This window comes from Cryptotermes secundus, unplaced genomic scaffold (assembly GCF_002891405.2).
Source record: "Cryptotermes secundus unplaced genomic scaffold, Csec_1.0 scaffold2482, whole genome shotgun sequence".
NCBI lineage: Eukaryota > Metazoa > Arthropoda > Insecta > Blattodea > Kalotermitidae > Cryptotermes > Cryptotermes secundus.
The window spans coordinates 70,983-90,232 of NW_019729249.1; the positions used below are offsets into that span (position 1 = coordinate 70,983).

The following is a 19,250-nucleotide window of genomic DNA, read 5'->3' on the forward strand; positions in this document are numbered from 1 at the left end:
TACTATACAGTCTCAGCTGTCTTTAATGGTATGCACAACAAATCCTTATATGGGAAAGGCTGAGGCATGCTGTTCTGTTCTTATGTATGTTAGAAAGTGCTTACAAAGAGCAACAGATGATAGATGGTATGTTTGAGTCAGTTCCAGAGTACCTACCATTGTTAAAAAGATTTGTGTAGGTAGCAGCACCACTCAGCGCACAGTGTTGTTCTGTTTAAATTAGTATTGTAATGTGGATAGACACGGCATTTCTAGGTAACTGACTGTTGCCGCGACCGAATATATGCAAGGCAACAATGGGAGTGTGGCGTTTTCTATGCAGTCAGTGCCATGGCAGTTGCTATGCAATTGCTCGGTAAACTTGTTTGAGCAACAGAGACTATTCTCTGAGTGGTCAGTGCAAATGCTTTATAACGAGATTCCAGGAATAACCGAGTAATATTGGGGAGTATTTGAAAGTGTTTAAGTGACAGCCACGGGAAGTTCGTCATGTGAAGACTTGGCATGTAACTAGTGTGCATGTAAATCAGCAATAGCATTGTAATTTGAGTGTAATTAAGAGAGTGTGTGTAATGAAGTTGTTAATAAATCCAATCCTCCAAATTAGAACCCATCATTTCATAATGTGTACCTCCCCTACACATGACAATATCTTAGATGAAATATAGCTGAATTTCCAGAGCTCCTCACCAAATGTGCTGGACTTGTATTTGAGAGGTGTTTGGTTTAAACTTCAACCTGCGCAATGGCTATCCGGTTTTCCACAGCAAATGCCCAGACTGTACCTTGATTAGGCTATGATCAAATCCTTTCCGGTTCATCATTCAATGCTGTATAGGCTAAATACTGAAAGTATTAACTAACCCACAATAAAAACAGAACGTGTAAATTATTGAGGTCAGGTATTTCTGGTGATGTTTGTTTTTAACAATTCACTGAAATTTTAGTGGGCTTTATATGACTTCATAAGAGATGTGTGATTTTTTAGGTTAATTGAGGAAAATTAAAATTATGGGCGAACATATTGCATCCGTGTTCAGATTAGAAATGAAGGCAGTTTGATCCAAATGAATGTTGATATGCACCTACCAGGCTACAAAATGTTATAACCCAGAGAGCACTGTATCACTCTTCACTGCTTTAAAAACTTAAAATCTTACATCTTACATAGTTCATAAAAATGTCTTCGTACATGTCCTTTCATGTTTATTGCAATAAACATTCATTAAAATGAAAAGACATTTTAGATTAAAGGCATAAATTTTACTGAGATAAATGTATTATTTAACCAGAACTTGTCATTCTTGGCATATGGTGGAAGCTCTATTGTGAAGACACTGAATCAAGCCTCTTTTCACATGGGACAGATGGTTGGATTTGAAGTTGAGATATCAGCCAGTGTGGGTGGGTTTTCTCTTTCCTGATGACCAGAACATCCAAAAAGGAAATTGAGCTGACTCAGCTTACCACTGAGGTGGTCAAGGAAATTCTGTAACTACTCTGGACCATGAGATCAGACCACAAATGTGTCATCAACGTGCCATAGCCAGAGTGATGGTTTGTATGGTGCCAAGTCTAGAGCCAGTTGGCACTAACTATGCTGACAAGTGACAGGCACTCGGTCAGTATAGTTCACTTGCAGACTAAAGGCCTCAGAATTTGTTTGCTCCATGAAGATGGTGCTAATGATGGGTGAAAGAGAGCTTTCCATACCTATACCATTTTCTGTTGGAAGAACTTGTCCACCTGAAATTATGTGGTTCTCAGGCAGACGTCTTAACAGCTCCATGATGGCTTCGACCTGTAAGGCAGACCATTCTGCCAGTGAGACATCGTTGTGGAGCTTATTTCTTATGACCTGTAGGGCTTCGTTGACTGGTACATAAGTGAAAAGACTGACATCAAAGCTAATGAGAGTATCTCAAGATTGAAGGTTTACAGCCTTCAACTGTATGAAGTGGCCCAAATTGTTGACAAACAATTCCAATTTTCCAGCAAGAGGACTTAGTGTCTTATGAAGAAAGCCAGCCAGGGCATAGCTTGGGGAACCAAATAGGACTCAATATAGACCTCAGAGGAATTTCAGGTTTGTGAATCTTGGGATGGCCATATAGATGAGGAGGTCTACTGTGGTGTGGAGTCAACTTGTGTTTCAGATCAGTAGGAAGAGTAGTTTTGTGTTTGGAAAGGAGTTCCTGTACTTTCCTCTCAACCTTAGCTGTAGGATCTTTGGGCAAAGATTCATAAACCCCTGATACTAGCAAAGTGTTCAACTTATCCTTGTATTTAGATTAGTCCAACGTCACTGTGCAGTCGCCTTTGTCTACCTACAGAATCCTAGTATCTTTGTTAAGCCTCAAAAATTTCATGGCACTCAACTCATCTGTGGTCATGTTAGGACTGGAAGGCTTAGACTTTCCTAACATGCACCTAATCTTCCACCTGAATTCCATGCCCAAAGTCTCTGGCAGCTTCGAAACAGTGCATTCCACAGCACATGCCATATCCAGGTTCAAGTGTGGATGCGTTGCTTTATCACAATTTCCATTGCATATTTTCCTGTTAGCTCTCGTCGACTTAGCCTGGTCTCAGAGTTTAAATACCTGTAGTGTATCTGACATGGGTTGTCCAATGATTGAGGTTAGCTCTTTCTAAAGAACCCAAGAGAGGTGTCTCACCTCACCTAAGGATGGAAACAGATCCAGTTTCCTAAACGCTGTGTTTTCTAGTTCTTTTGAATCTGGATGATGGACAAAGACTGAAAGCCGAGTAATTCTATGCCTTCTCTTACTCTCTCTTCATTGATATATGCACTGAGCTTGGGTTTACTGTCCTTGGCATTCTGATAATGACCACATAATGGCATAATACATCATGCATTTGAAACAGTTGGAAACCACGCTCTGTAGCTGTAAGTGACTCTATTCTGATAAACAGTTCCAGAGCTGCAAAGCAGCGTTGCTATGACCAGCATTCCATCTCAACTTCAACTCTGTACATGACAGATGTTAATATGGAAGCGTCATATGCCAGGAAAGATGGTAATTACATTTAAAAAACTGTCAGTTATTTCTGATGCACCCTGTATTAAATGTGCAATGTTAATATCTAAAAAATAACCTTTCAAAGAACTGAGATGTATATTCAACAGAGAATTTATTTGATGTTATCTGCATGTTACATTTACACTGAAACCCCCATATAAGGGTTCTTTGTGGACTGCTGGATCTGAACACTGAACTGAGAAGTGGAGGAAAAATGGAGCAAATTTAACTCTGTGATTATTGGCTTGGAATCAATGAAACTGAAAGTTAAACAGGGGGAGGAGAAGTACTGATGCAAGAAACATTAAATGGGGTTCCACACTACACAAAATTGTCATACTAAATAAAAGAACAAACTAACAAGTATCAGGACCTTGTACTATGTAGTAGTACATAGAGGACATCTTCAGTGGTGATACAGTGTTACCACAATGACCATCATGCATCAGAAAACTGGGTCATGGCTGTTTTCACCCTGGAAAAAGGAAACAGAAATAAATTAGACAGCATGCAGGCAGGAGAAGCAATGAGATAAATTTGCATCTTGTACCATTCAAGGTTGCTATTTGTTACTATAGCTTTATTCAGACTGATATTACACTCCATGACAAAACATGTGACACACATGGACAGGTACTTAACTTCCAGCATCCCTTCACGTGTCTCCTAGTGTGCATCTAGAAGCAGCCCCTGGCAACGTGTACTTTAAGCCTCCTTACATAATGTCCAAAATAAAAATACTGTCACCCTAACCAACTGTAGTAACAAACAGCAGACAATGAAATGTTTAGTAAAATGTGAGTTAACACAAAATGAAGATGCTACACTGTGGATTTTGGAGATGAATACTACTGATGAATGTTGAGCTCTAACCATTTTTTTTTTACTTGGGATTAATAATTCTGATGGGTATTCAATTAACTAAGCATTATGCCATACAGATGTGCCTTTTTTAACCTTAGCAGTAGATGAAGGTGAGCCACTGGCTTCATGCTCCAATTGCTTTACCCCTGGGGAAAGAGCTCCAAGTACCAATTGCATAGGAGGCTGGATGGGTCCAAGAGTGTCTGGATGTGGTGGCAAAGAGAAACACATCTTGGCACTGCTAGGAATCAAACCACGTTCCTCAGCTATCTAGTCTATAACCCAGTTATTATACTGATAAAGCTGTGTTACCCACATCAGAGGTTACTCCATAAATTTTAAGTTCTCTGAACATGTGTATTGTAATGTTCTTTTTACTATGTATAAAGGTAAGGTACAGTTGTTCCTGTGTTTAATTAATTAAGCACCACATCATGAAGATGTATGGTGAGTGGAGGTATAGTTCCATCACTCTGACCTCAGCACTAGGAGGAGGTGAGTGATCAGCTTAACACCCCCATCACTTTACCATGGGAAAAGTCCCCAGTATCCTTAATATTATCATCACTGGCAAAATGGTCCTTTTTGAGCAACAGCCTTCCTTAGATGATACTGCCATACTTGTCTGTTCCATTGCGCATTAGCCCATTCAGTTTTCACTTCTTTGGATTCCGCAACAGGAATTTTTTTGACAGAGCAAGGTCATCACCCTCACGTTCAACATCAAACCATGAGTACCAAGTCTCTGTATTTATGTTCCCCAGTGACAGGGTGGCCAAATTATGCTCCCAGGCACTAGGATTCCTTTTCATCACCTTCTATGACTCACAGGGCTATTGTGGAAGTATTCTAACCCACCTCCACATGGGACACCCTTCACATATATGAATTTATTGGTGCCATGTGCTGTACTGCTTTGCTCTCTCCAGTAATGTCATATACAAAGAGTAAATGTGCCACGTGGCTTGGTGCTTGTCAAGCAGTGTCTAGCAGCTGCATATATATAACAATGAGCTACATGCCCCTATCTGAACGGAGATGTACGCACTTGTCAAAGAGAAGTGTGTCAGATGTCATGATCAACTGCTGCAGTAATTTATATACGCCAAGGTCTCGCAGTCGTGCCTGACGTTCACTTGATCCTGCTTCTTCTCGCCATACCAAATTGGATATGCAGAAGATGGCCGCTATCTGCAGCTTCACGTTCGAGTGCATCTGTGGAGCACAAGATTTTGTTTTACTATAGAACAGACACCATGACGATGCTCTTGTTCAGGCAGGCATTCTGCATAGTATTTCTGCAGGTGTCTAATCATGTTCCATATCACTGTAACACAATGACTTGTTTGTGATTAACAGTTTGAAAGCAGGGGCTAGGATGCAGTCTTTACTATAGAGGCTAACAAGCATTTCTAATGGCAGATAAAATGTTTCTAAAAAGTGAGCACAAAACAAGCCCCACACACACACACACACAAATTTTCTGAGTTAAAATACATATAGCCATGTTGCATTTAAGTGCTAAATATATATCAGCGTTCAGATGTTCCATGCTTTCAGCAGGTTGATGTTTATACTGTGTGTAGCATATCATTCAGCCATTTTGTATTTTAAGCATAGCAAGGTAAAGCTGTCCCTGTACTTAACTCATTAAGAACTATGCCATGAAGGTGTAGGGGGGAGTCGATGTATAGATCCACGTCTTCTTGACCTCAGCACTAGTTGGAGGTGAGTATAGCAAAAGTGAGTGAGTCAAATATGTTACAGGGTCAGGGGGCCATGAGTTTTGCTGAAGTACCATAAAAATCAGTTAATGTTCTCCTGTCACACATATGGCCACAACTGCGATACTGTTGACCATTTCCATATGACTGGGAGCATCAGGTTGAACAACTTTTGAATCATTCTTTACAAATGATAACAAGAGAACTCTGGGGTCACAGGTCTTGCAGTAAGGACTGTTGCACAAGAGCAGGTCATTATTATAAGTCCATATAACGACATGAAAGTAAGCAGTTACAGAACACACCATGTAATCAGTAAGTTTCTTCAGGACATCTTCATTGGCCATTATATATTCCTTAGCTGATTCCCCATCACCAATATTAGCCAAAATGCATAATGCCTGCTCCTTGACTTCTGCACTGTGGGTTCCTTCCAAAATCAGCACCACAGCCTATAAGAGGAATAAAACGAAAGGTCAGTGCTTCTAAAAACAAAGCTTGCAATCTCATCTGAACCTAAGCCAGTTCATATCCTCCCTACCTATTTTTATAACACCCTCTTCCATTTCAGAATTAGTCCTCTTTTCATTCTTCCAAGTATCTGTGCACTAAGACTGAAGACTTAGGAGGAAGTGGAGGTAAAGCTCCATGCTCTGGCCAGATTGGAAATCTGAACGGATCCCAGAGTCAGTCTGAGGTTTAGAAAAGAATCCCTGTTTGATCCAGAAATCCATTCAGGTAGTAACCACACACTTTACTTGTAGCTACTCCACTGAAGCAACATGCCTGCATCACACAGAGAGACTTTTCCATGCCTATAGTTCATGTTAAGGATACATGGGTTATTGGGACCTGCAGTTATGTTTAGATACATTAACCTACAAACTGTTATTTAGGAAAGCACTTCCTAACAATAGATTTCCCTATCAAAATTGTGTACACATCTTGCACTAAGGCATATGACATGGTATGCAGTGAACCATGCTGTGTGGAACCACAAGTGGGCAGAGAAGAAAAGCAGGGTACTGGAATGCATCAAAGGAGAAGGAAAGAGCTGGATATAAATAAAAAATGAAAGGGTCCCACATTATCTAGACAATCAGCTCAAAGATGGCAGTAAGGATGTCAGTCATATGTGCCTGCCATGCTTTACTCCCCAGGAAAATTATTTAATTAATTCCTGGTACTCATTTCTGTTAGAGGCTGAGTTGACCACAGGGCCATAGTACGGCTGGAAGGATTAGGTCAATTGAAAAAATCCAATGACCTCATCGGGACTTGAGCCTGCGACCTTCCGGCTTGTAGCATAGTACCTCAACCAAAGTGGAGAGTAATACATTATTTGTATTAAGCATCAGCTCAGAGCAGAAAAAGAAAAGTTCATCAATAAGGATTTCAATATGAGTCAAAACAACATGCAAGAGATACTTATCTGCATTATTTGATTGCCATGAAGACCCATGATATGGTCTATATGAGGCTTTGTTGACAGCAGGTTCCGTAGCAATCCCAGTGTTTTCATAAGAACTCCCACCTCTGGATCAGACAGCAGTCTAAATATCTGATCCGTGCCTAGTGCATGAAGGATCTGGGACTTTATCTTCTGTTCAGCCTGGAATGCCATATTCTGAGAGAACAAAAAGAGAAAATGATTTTACACAGAAAAGCTAACTAAAGTAGCCTAAGCATATGTGTCCTCCAATGACAAGAACATGAAAGGAAGCAAACATAGCCCTTTGAAATCCATACTTTATGCACCACACAGGAAAAATACATCACTCAACACTTCCATTTCTCCATCCATCTTCGCAGAGCTTCCCACATCACTTCCTTCTGTGTGACACTTTACCTAACCCACTGTTTCTGTTAATCTCGGCCTTCCCCCTGAGCATTTTCCTCTTATTTTCATGAACACGAAGCACTACTGTGTTTTATTTACTGGTGGTTAATTTTATGACTCTGTCAGTAACTATGACTATGTGGCATGAAATGACCGGATGATAGTGAATGATGAATTCAAAAGGATATAGAAGGAAGCAGTCATGACTCACCTTAATGTATTATCCTGGCATTTGATTAGTAGAACTCAGGAAAACGACACACATCATCAGTCAGGATATCTGGTGTCCTAGCCAATATCTGAATACCTCATAGATGTGAAAGTGCTGCCAGTGAAACAATTTTGTTCTGTGCTATCTGGTCTAAATACACTCAGAGAAAGGTAACAGAATCCATTACTATAGACTGCTACATGATGCCCTAAAGCCAGAACACTGAAGTCAGAATAGATGTTCATTGCTAGGCAATGACTCGGTAAACACAGTCCTTCAGCAATGAATACACAAGCAACAATCGAGCAACTTCCGCTGCTATGCAATGGCACAGTAAACATGCCTTCCCAAAAATAGAGGCACTGTGTTTTCTGCATGGCCCATGCAAAGTGGTTATAAAGAAGAGTTCTGAAGCTGGTAGTCGCAGCACAGAATGGAGTCAAGTTTTGAGACGCTGGCCTGCCAGGATATGAGCTTGGTAGCAGAGGAACTGAACTGAGTTGCGTCTTTGGAACTGGCAGTTGCAGAAAAAATGGTAAGAAGGGTATTAGGCTTTGAAAAGAAGACTTCATGTGTGATTTGAAGTAACAATGAGACTGTTATAAATCCGTTACCAGGATACAGCTAGTGAAGACTGAGAAACATAGTGCATGTGTAACAGTGAACTGTAAAGTGTGTAGATCAGCAGTAGCGCTGTACTGCCTGTAGTCCCGAACTGTGTGAATAAGGTGTCAATAAATCCAATTATCCACTCCAGTACCCAACTTCTAAGTCATATGCAAACCCCTACACGTGACAATACACTACAGCATGATGGCGTATATAAGGCATGGAAATAATACTCCACATATGCACGCTAAATGGATGTGAGACGACTGCTTCACAGTTTGCCACTTTGTTAGGAAAGGAGTCCTGGATACCCACTGGCCAGAAGGCTGAATGGCCCTCAGAATCTCTGTGGATGTGTGAAATGAGAAATCTCAAAGCCCCTACCAGAACTTGAATCCCATCCACCCATCTCATAGCCAGTTTACCATATTTGTTTTTTATGGCTTATTTAACAGTGCTGTAAGAAAATCAGCTTATACAGTGTTGAATCACAGGATGCTCAGTAAATAATGAACTGGAAAGAATGTGGAAATGTGCAAGTGGTATTTTTCTAACAGACATTCTAAGCTGTCACACTTTCAAATGAATATGTATCAAGGTTCCATCAGGAGCAACAATTTATGTTTATCATTTCACATGTATGATAAACATGTGTCACATGTTGTTCAAAAGGGACTTCTACTATTAGAAATCAAGATAGATTAAAATACTAATGTAATTAAGGTAAGTTAAGTAATGACACGATTGACAATATCAATACTGTCATGTGTACGGGGGGTGTCCGTGACTATTCAATGGTTTTTGGATTGTATGATTGGCTTTATTGACATATTACACATTCAACTCATAACTACAATTATAGCACTATCACTGATCTACACACTTCACAGTTCACCACCACACACACACACATACTAGGGTTCTCAGTCTTCACTAGTCGTATCCTGGCAACGGATTTCAACACAGTAGTTATGCCAGTCTCACATATGAAGTCTTCTTTGGCACAGCCCAATTCCCTTCCTGCCACTTCTTCTCAATCGTCTTCAACTGCCATCTTCCAAACACCCTCCATTCTAGCTCTCAACTGCCTAAGATCCTCATTATATAGCCTTGGGGTGGCCCCCACAGAAAACACCACTTCCTCTATTGTTGTGTGTTGATTCACTCTTGCAGAGATGTGTTTACTGCACCACTGCCTAGCAATGAAGTATTCCAGCTTTCAGGCATCATTTAAAATTTAGAAATCTGCTGACAGTTGTATTTTCTTACTATATGTATGTAAAATCTTTCATTTGGTTGGCTGTATGTTCATCTGTAGTGTTGTGTGAGTGCGTGTGTTCTGGAGGACCATGGTAGTCAGTGCGTCTGTGGTAGTGATCAGAGACTGGACTAACAGAAATCACAAAAAACACTGGGTATCCACAACTGGACTCCAACAGGCAAAAAGATTTATATCAGGACACTCTGCCAAAAGAACAAGGGACCTGTTAAAATAAAGTCCTACATTTCATTCGAAATGTAGGATTAATAAATGATTAATCCAAAGGGGAAGCACAATAGATCACTGAAGGTCGCAGTGTGAGGGCCGGTTTTTATGGCTTACCCCCCATACTCATACACACCAGGGGAGAGAGATTTTGCAGACTGAATCGTGAATTTCCCAAATTCAAAGCTGTAGTAGTAACTACAATTCTGTAATATATGATCACATTACCATAAGTGCCCATATCCCATTAAGTCGCAATGCTGGATCCTGACGTCTTGTAAGTCCACAGAGCAAGTCCACAGCTCCTGACTCCAGAATAGGTTCTTTGCTAGGGGAGAATTCAAGAAGCAAATTGCATAGAGTTGAGGAAGCAACTGTCAGGATATCATCAGATGCCCCCTGCAGAAGCTGCATCAAGGGTCGCCACACCGAATGATCCTATAAACAAAACAAAAAAAAACTCAATACATGTATCAAAACAGAAAACCCTTAACAGAGGAAAGATAACAGATTATATATATGGTTCACAATGACTGATGCCATATTCTGGTGGAAGTCATAGATGCCTTAGTCCTCACTGTGTCTCTTCTCATAAATTTTCTTATTTTTATGTTTCTAACTCAATCCATCCCAGACACATCATCCACCTTCCTGTGTGCTTTTGCCTGTCACTGTAGAAGGGCTCAGTATTCAGGGAACCAGTTACCTGAAAGGTAGTCCGAAGTTGCTGAACAGATCGAGAGAGTGAATGGAGACATCGAACAGCAGCAAGCCGAACTCGCTGACTCGGGTCCTGAAGTCCACTTACGATATGGTCCATTAGGTTATCTGTTTCAATGATTTTCTTTCGTATATCCTCATCATTAGCTCCCAGTGAAGCAAAAGCCTGTGAACACCACACAGCGTACTTTCAGAAAAATCTCTGGTTTACATAAGACAGGCTGATCACTACACAGAGCCTCAGGCTTCATAATGCCTATAACACATGCAGACAAAACATGTCTTATTTTGAGCCAGTTGAATTCAACTCACACCCTCACACCCTATTTCTTTTCAAGTTAATTTTAATATTATCATCCCTCTTATGCCTTGGTCTCACAAGTGGTCTGTTCCCTTCAGGTTCTTCAGCCAAAATGCAGTATGCCCTTTTCATCTCCACATGCACATACATGCCCCACCCATCTCGGTCTCCTTGATTTGACCACTCTAACAACACCTGGCAAAGAGAATAAATTCTGATGCTCCTTGCTGCACAATTTTCTCCATCATCTTGTGACTTCCTCTCTCATTTGTCCTCACAGGAAAAGTACCAAGATTGTAGTTATCTTGGATGTGATGCTATGCAATATGGTAGATGGATACCAACCTTTTTTTTTTAAATCGTGTATAGACAAAAACAGCTTATGCAACGCCCATCCAGCCCTCTGTAGCACATTCTTATAAACATCTTATTCTATCAAAGCGGTCCCCCCGCGATTTTTGAATATTTCTCTTAACATAATTGTATTACTATTTTCATTTTGTACGTTTCTTTCATTCTTTACTTAATAAATTTATTAATTTTGCTTATGAAGTAACAGACGCCTTGAACAGATCTTTTTTCTTCTAGCCTTAAGAGCTCTGAAACTGACTTTGGGTATTCTTTTTTGTTGTTCTCAGACAAAATGTCCATCACTGTTGCCCTCTGGTCTTCGTACAGTTTACAGTTCTGAAGATATGTTCCTCCATTTGCAGCCCATCACCATATTTGCATTCGGCCATGGACACAATGTGAAATCTACTTAAGCGTGCTTTAAGACTAGAGTGGCCTGCTCTTATACAGTTTGACATGAAGGCATGACGATTCATTTTTATCTCGCAGAATCATGGAGACCTTCTGCTTCCATCTTCAGGCTATGGTGTCACATTCCAGAAGACCACAGTCTTGATTCTTACTTCACTTCCAACAATATCATTACCTGAAAGCATATTCCAGATTGTCATCTTCTGGGTTATGACACATGCTGCCTCCAGCTTCATGGTCAAAGTGGTAAGTTGAGAATCAGTGGGTTATATAAGCAAGTTGTCCAGATCCACAGGCCAGCACTCAGCTGTGCCTTCTCTCGCCCCCTCTCACGGATCTGACTGACAGCTTTCCTTCCAGTATGCCTACCATAACCCAACAGACTCCCACACACAACTCTGAAGATGGGGACATGTTCCACCAAAATGCTGATATTGTGATGTGATGGCTGGAAGTGGGAATAGTGGAACAAGACAAGGCAGCCATTGCTAGGCAACAGCATGGTAAACACATTTCCACAGCAATGAATTAACATACAACAATAGAGGAACTGCTGGAAGCAGTGTTTTCTGAGTGGTCCGTGGTGAGGCTATATAGTGAGGACCAATGGCGAAAGTTAGTCAGCTGGACACCAGAGCCAGCAGTTAACAGTTGTGAGCTGCAAGCAAGCAGTGGCAATTTGTTGCTGCCCATGAGGAATCTCCACTGTTAGCAGCTGCTACCTGGCAATGGCTTGTGATGACAATAACAAACAGAACACTGCATGCGCTGTAGTTGTAGTGCTTTATAAAGATAAAGTTGTCCCTGTGCTCAACAAGATAAGCATGTATGGATGTATGGATCCACATTTTCTTGACACTGGCACTAGCTGGAGGTGAGTGGTCAGCATCACGCCCCTAGGGAAAAAGCCCCCAGTACCCATTGGATAGGAGGTTTGGTGGACCCCACAGCCAGTCTGGATGATTTGGAGAAGAGAAAATCTTTACCCTACCAGGACTCAAACTCCGACCCCTCAGTCGTCCAGCCCGTAGCCAGTCACTATACCAACTACGCTACCCCAGCTCCTGTAGTGCTTTATAGGGCATGTAAATTAGTAGGACTGTTACAATCATTTGTAGTTATGAGGCATAAGCATCTGACAAAGTCAATTGCCAATCCAAATCCTGTGTCTAGTCACTAACGTGACAATATCCACACCTACAAGACTGCTATTAACTGGTAGAACTGACTGACCAATACACTGTTCACTTAGGGACACAGTGAAATCCAGTGTACCAAGAGCAATGGCAAGCCATCCAAAAACTATGTCAATGTTTTCAGCTCACAAAATACAAACATCATCCTTCGTAAATGCATCCCCTTCTTTCCTTTAGAAGACAGTGTATGGAGTCACAAGCCAAGAGCACTTACTCTGAAAGCTGCTTGCTTCATGTCCTGGGCAGTCTTCACCTCTTGCTCCAGTCGCTGTGCCGTCTGACTGGGGGTCAGTTGCACAGCCTGCGTGTGTGATGGCTCGGGTTGGTAGTGAAGCAGCTCAGCAAGAGTAGGGACTAGATGATTTGAAATGGAAGCAAGACGCTGCAGTTCTGTGTCAACTTCTGTCAGATATGCTAACGTCTCTGCTGCAGTTACCCGTTCTTCGCAAGGCCGATCTTTCTTACACAGACGGACCTATGAGACAAATTTGTTATGTGTCCTCAGTGCAGCGTGCATGAAGTGAACGTGTATCTGTCTGCTTACATCCACTCTCTCCTTCAAAATTAAAAAGCACATTTTCAAGAAATTTGGCAATGGATGCCTTCACTAAAAGCCAGCAGCAGTTTTGATTTCTGTTTGTACCAATACAATATAAAGCCCATTTTACAGGATGTTCAAATCAAACAATTTTCTCAAAATATCCCATCATATAAAAATTGGTACATGATGTAAAGTATCTAATTACCTCACTAACATATACAACTTGTATTTTAAACTTTCCTTAATATCAGGAATATTTAGTTAAATCACCGTCATCTGCAGGGATTAGTCTTATTGGACGTTCTTACTCCAAGGTTAAAATCATGTTTGCCTCAGATTCATCATGCAATGAAGTCATCCAGAACCCCTCACCAAGCAAGGAAGTGTCCGATACAAAATCTTTGGATCCTCAGCGCTTACAGCACCAGCTCGGTGCATATAGGTGATACACCTCGCTGCTCCCATCTGCATCTCGCTAGGCTTGTCTCTTGCCATCAGTCCCACCAGTAAGTCTGGCACAGACTTTCCTCCAAAGCTACAAGAAACAGACCTAACTTAGTAAAATAAACACAATGTAATTTATATTCTTTAGTTTCATGAATACCGACAGTTGTAATGTTCTGGTTTCAAGGAAAATCAAAGAACTATAAATAGAGGTTCCACAATATACAAATATAATAGATGGAAAGAGAGCATGCTTTCATTACATCATTAAACAAGGGGTCATACAGCTTTGTCAAACAAAAGAAACACCTATATGGGAAGAAACCCTGAAAAGAACAAAGAAGAGACAGGACTCAGAGTCACAGCTGAGACATCTGTCAGTGGATAGGAACTACAACAGATAGATCCTGGAGGTGGTGTTATGAGCTGAAGATTCACTTGGAAATTCCAAAATTTACAATAGCAAAATAAATCATAAAATGTCAAATTCTCAACTGGCTGTATTTAAACATCTGTATGCAACACACCAATGCCATTCAGATCTGTAATTACTTATTAATCGATCATGAAATCACTCTCATGCACTGGACATCAAGTTTATTCACAACACGTCTTCTGCATCAAGTGGTTACATGCACTGTATGCTCGGCTACGTAAGATGGCACACAGTTATCTGCACTGTCATTTTTGTAAAAGATATTACTTTTAAAATAAAATTTAAATTTAAATTAGAATAAAGTTATTACTGAAATGTGTTGCTCAGCTCAGTGCTATGATACCTGATGTTCAAAGTTGGATTACCTCCCTTTTCAGGGTTGAGAATATGGTGCATGTGTATTCAATCAGTTTTGAAGATTTGAGCTCATATTTTGTCTTTTGGCATTGTCTGTGTGGAGCATGGATCAGATGGATCGGAACTGCCAGATCTGCTTACTGCTTCACTGCTTGAGCCAATCTGCTCAGCCACAACTATCTCCTCAGTTTCATCCATAAGAATATATATTTCCCATAGAGACATGACAGTTTTTCCTCTGCATGTTTTACTTCATCTTCAAAAGCAACTGGCATCCCCAATTTATGAACTGACTCAAAACACTGCACATGCATGACTGTTCTACCGACGGATGAGAATGCAGAAAGAACCTGCACCTGGAAGTTGCAACAATTGCAGACACCTTCTGGTTCTGGAAGCACATGTTAGCCAGGCAGCGCAGACTTGGCATCTGTACTTTGTAATGGGGAGAGCACAGTAGAGCAGCTAAAGCAGGAACAGCCTCTTGTCTGCACAGTAAGTTCTGGTTCTCTGCTGTCTGAAAGAAAAGTGATGTTGAATGAATGTATAAGGAGTGGGCCTTCTTGGCTCTTGCACCGCGACCTACAGTGGTCTATTGTGCCTGAAAGTGATGTTGACACACACATACAGGAAAAGTTCCAGCCTCCACATAATCCACAAAATTCATGCATCCCTTCTATTACACAGAAGATTTAGATGGCCAAAGTTCAATTCTCATCAGGGGCAAAAGATTTTTCTCTTCTCCACAGCAACCAGACTGGCTCTGAGGACCACCCAGCCACCTATCTGATAGGTAGTGGAGGGGGGGGGGCTATTTACTCAGGGGGAGGAGGGCATGAAGATGACAGTTCACTTCCATCTAGAGCAAAGGTCAAAAAAATGCAGAGCTATACCTCCATTTCTCCCCATATGTCTTCATGGTGTGGGGCTTAATTAACTAAGCACAAGGACAACTTCACCTTTAGATGCAAATATAAGTAATTAATAATATAATTCTTAACCACTACCCCTCCCCCAGGATTTGTATATTCTCTCTTCAAGCAGACATGTGTCAAAGACTTCCAAAGTAATGCACATGAATGTTTATGTTTCAACAACCCACATGAAGACTGGCTGATAACTGTGGACAGGTAGCTGACTACAGAATGCAGACTGTTCAGGTAGAAGGGAATGATAGATGGGCCATGGAGTATTTGGTACAGAAGAACTGACAATCAAAGGAATCCATAAGCTTCTTGATGCTGACACACACACTACAGATGCTAACGGTACAAGGGACTGCTGAGTTATGAACACTCGGTTGTCAGTCACCTTTCAAATCTCAGGATTGTTAGCAACATGGCACAGGGAACTTCAAGCACACTTTCTTTAAAATTTATGCACAGGTTGAAATTTTGTCAAGGGAAATTTTCATCTCAATATTCATCAGAAAATCCCATGGTGGAACCCATAATGAAAATATCCACAGAGCCCCAAATCGCATTCAACTTTAATTGCATTTCCACAAAAATTTGTGTTGACTGAACTATTTTATCAGCAGGACATTTTTGTCTGTGTTTGCCAAGGGATTGGATGATGGAGTCTGTAGGTCCAAATTTCTAGACACTCTGTGTATTTCTGTCCCAAGCTTTTATTATCATCATCTGGGTGGTTACTGAACACTTGCAAAAATCTGGTATATATAATTTTGGGATAAATGACCCTGAAGAAAAAAGGCAGGATGAAGATTGTTAAAGAGAATGGAAGAATCCTCAAGACTGCTTATGCCACTGCAAGTTACACAGAGCTCAAAGTCTGGTCTACTTGCCGGGATGAATATGCTCAGAATGGTTTACAAGAACTCCGTGTCCACTTACCTTGCATCCTGCGGCAAGAATAGTAGCTACACACACTTGGTTGGATACAGAATGTGGGATGAGACTCAGCAGCCGTAACGGTAGATTCTCATCCTGACAAATTAGCCCCACAGGTGCACATGAGAACTCAAAGATGGTCCTCAAACATCTCAGACATGCTTCAATCAACTTCACTTCATCACTGCCCAAACCTGTCATGGTATACATATAAAATGAGAACAAAACGGTTGAAATGGTCTCATTTATCATCTCTCTTTTTAAAAAAAAACACTTAACCCTTTATGGTCCATTTAAGAAGAAATGCTTTCCTGAGGATCTGAACAACCTGAATAGTTCCGCCCTCTAGCCGATACACAAAGGTACTAATGCCAAGTCCAACCACTCTGACTCTGTCAATTTCATCGCTGTAGGCTGTAGCAACCTTGAAAAAATCATGGCATACTGAGTGCACCATAAGACTGGTTTAGGGAGAATACCAACAGCGCACCCAGTGAACTTGCCAACTGGAAAGGGTTCAGTTCTCCTGAATGTGAGCTAGCTTAAATTTCAGTTCTGATCCACTGTCGAACCCTGTTAGACACACAGACTTCTGCACTGCACTGTGGCATATTTGTTCAAAGCACGAATTTTGGAGCCCGAGAATCAGCCGTTGCTAGGGGATGGCTCTGCAAACACATCCATGGTTGGGCAATGACTGTGTAAAGACGTAACATCACCAGAGTCATCACTAGGCAACATATGCACACAGCAATGGAGGAACTGTTGGAAGCAGGGTTTTCTATGCAGCCTGTGTCAGGGGCATATAAGAGAATCCTGGAACAGCTTGGGAGTTAGAGTTGATAGTGGACTGAGTTGGGTGAGTTTGAGTGCAAGTCAGTTGTTCTCGTCCTATATTTGTTCGTAGTGTGCTGTGTTGTAAAAACAACATGTTAGGGTGCTAAGAAGTGAAGTAGTAAAAGCTTCAACAGTCACACTGGATGGAATTGTCTTATCATTTGTGATAAAGCTATACTTCCACTCTCACGTCTTGGTGTCATGGTTTTCACGTGTGGGTGTACGCAGATACAGAGAGAGAGAGAGAGAGAGTTTTATGCAAAACTTACCAGCTATTAGCACTGGTACAACACCCATATCTACCAACGCTTTAATGTGATCCTCTGTTCCCTTAGCTAGAGAACCAAGTGTAACTGTTGCTTCCGCCTTGAGCTGAATTGGCATCATGTTGTCCCCAACAAGCTGGAGTAACCTTGGTACTACACCTTGGGTGATCACATGACCTTTCTGACGATTGCTGCCAATAACAGAATTCTTCAAGCACCTAGAATATACACGTCAGAAACATCCACCCATTAGATTGTGGCAGGAAATACAGGGAATCTCCACAAAATTTTTGGACAAATGGAAATGCCACATTATGGCAAGCTGACTCAAGCCTGTTAAAGTACAAACCTGAATTGTTGACTTTCCATTAGTGTTGTATATGGAAGAATATGCTCAGCATAGATGCATGTCAATAAAATATCACGACTGGAACCAGTAGTTATTACAAAAGGAATATACTATTTTTATTAAAGATAACATACTCATTTTTCAACAGAAATATATTACACTGGTCCCACATTGAAGAATTTAAGTGCTAACACTGATGAACACTTATTACTAACAACTTTTGCTGGAAACAAAAAAATAAATCTACACTTGATTATATACATTTCTGTCAGGCACCTTCATTTCACAATTTTTCCCCCTCACCACTGATTACAGGTCTTGCAGAAGTAACAGATAATGATGCTGTTCAACTTACACAATTGCTTCCAAACACTTGTCTACTTCTGGGGAATAGAGTTCATCGATATATGAACGTGAACACTCCACATCCTGCAACATTTGCAGCACACAATCACAATGAACTTTCTGCCAAGAAACATTCCAAATACTGTATCTGCTCTACAAACAGCTGAATTAAAATATCTCATATTCATATCCTAATCATTACCTTGTCATCAAAATCTTATTACTAACACAAATTTTTTAAATTACTCGTTATTTAATTTTGTATTCAACAAGAATAAAATAGTGGCAAACAAAATTACTTTAAATTGAGGCTGAAAGATATTTCACATCACTTTGACATTTGAGGTTCAAGGTTACTTTCCCAAAAATCTCATACAAATTCGGGTACACGATATGGAAACAGGGTTATATTGGTGTGGGTTTATATTTATTTATTTACTTCATAGCCATGGATTATACATGATATAGCACAAGTCAAATACTTTAAAACAATAAATAAGAATAATAAAATAATAATATAATATGATATAATAATATGAAATCTAGCTACGAAATGCAACACTGCTGTCAAATAGCTGAAATAAATACTGTTACAGCACACTTCACTAATACTTCAGCAACCCCATAACCTAAGAGTAATTGCATCTAGAACTGCTTCGTATTTCTGCTGACCAATCTGCCAGTTACAATTATAGTTACCATGAACGGGTGCATAACAGATACCATTTCTGATGTTAATTCAAAACATATAAAACTTCAAATGACTCCACACTCAGCACGACAAATTCACAATACCCAATATATTAAATACCACTCTCCAGTACAATAATCTGTGCTGTTGGTTTCCTGACGTTTCGTTTTCCACTTACAGGTGTACAAACGTATAATACGTAAACATGAACGTGAGGTATCGCAGATTTCTGAATACACCAGAAGTAATACAAATAAATAATGTCCTTCGGCTTGCATAACATATCATAAATATGAAACAGCATTCATATCTTTAGTAATACAATGCTCGTCCAATTTAATTTTATTTTGTTCTTTAAGCCGTGAGGAACAATC

At 40.5% G+C, this 19,250-nt stretch overlaps 1 protein-coding gene across 3 annotated transcripts; it reads right to left on the reverse strand.

Annotated features, from left to right (window-relative positions):
• Nucleotides 1–3,139: 3,139 nt before the first annotated feature.
• On the reverse strand, nt 3,140–19,246 carry LOC111865631 (armadillo repeat-containing protein 8). 3 transcript variants are annotated; one of them, XM_023853810.2, is made up of 13 exons: nt 18,981–19,246; nt 18,196–18,269; nt 17,495–17,709; nt 16,392–16,582; nt 14,892–15,052; nt 13,671–13,833; nt 12,972–13,232; nt 10,485–10,664; nt 10,007–10,216; nt 7,065–7,259; nt 5,938–6,084; nt 4,957–5,123; nt 3,140–3,519 (listed from the first exon to the last, which is right to left on the reverse strand). In XM_023853810.2, exons 1-13 carry the CDS (start codon nt 19,152–19,154, stop codon nt 3,483–3,485), a joined length of 2,175 nt encoding a protein of 724 aa, XP_023709578.1. In that variant the 5' UTR covers nt 19,155–19,246; the 3' UTR covers nt 3,140–3,482. The 3 variants fall into 3 exon arrangements, with proteins under 3 accessions (XP_023709578.1, XP_023709579.1, XP_023709580.1); XM_023853811.2 differs by having other exon boundaries at nt 18,885–19,063; XM_023853812.1 differs by lacking the exons at nt 18,196–18,269; nt 18,981–19,246 and adding an exon at nt 17,841–18,182.
• Nucleotides 19,247–19,250: the final 4 nt, after the last annotated feature.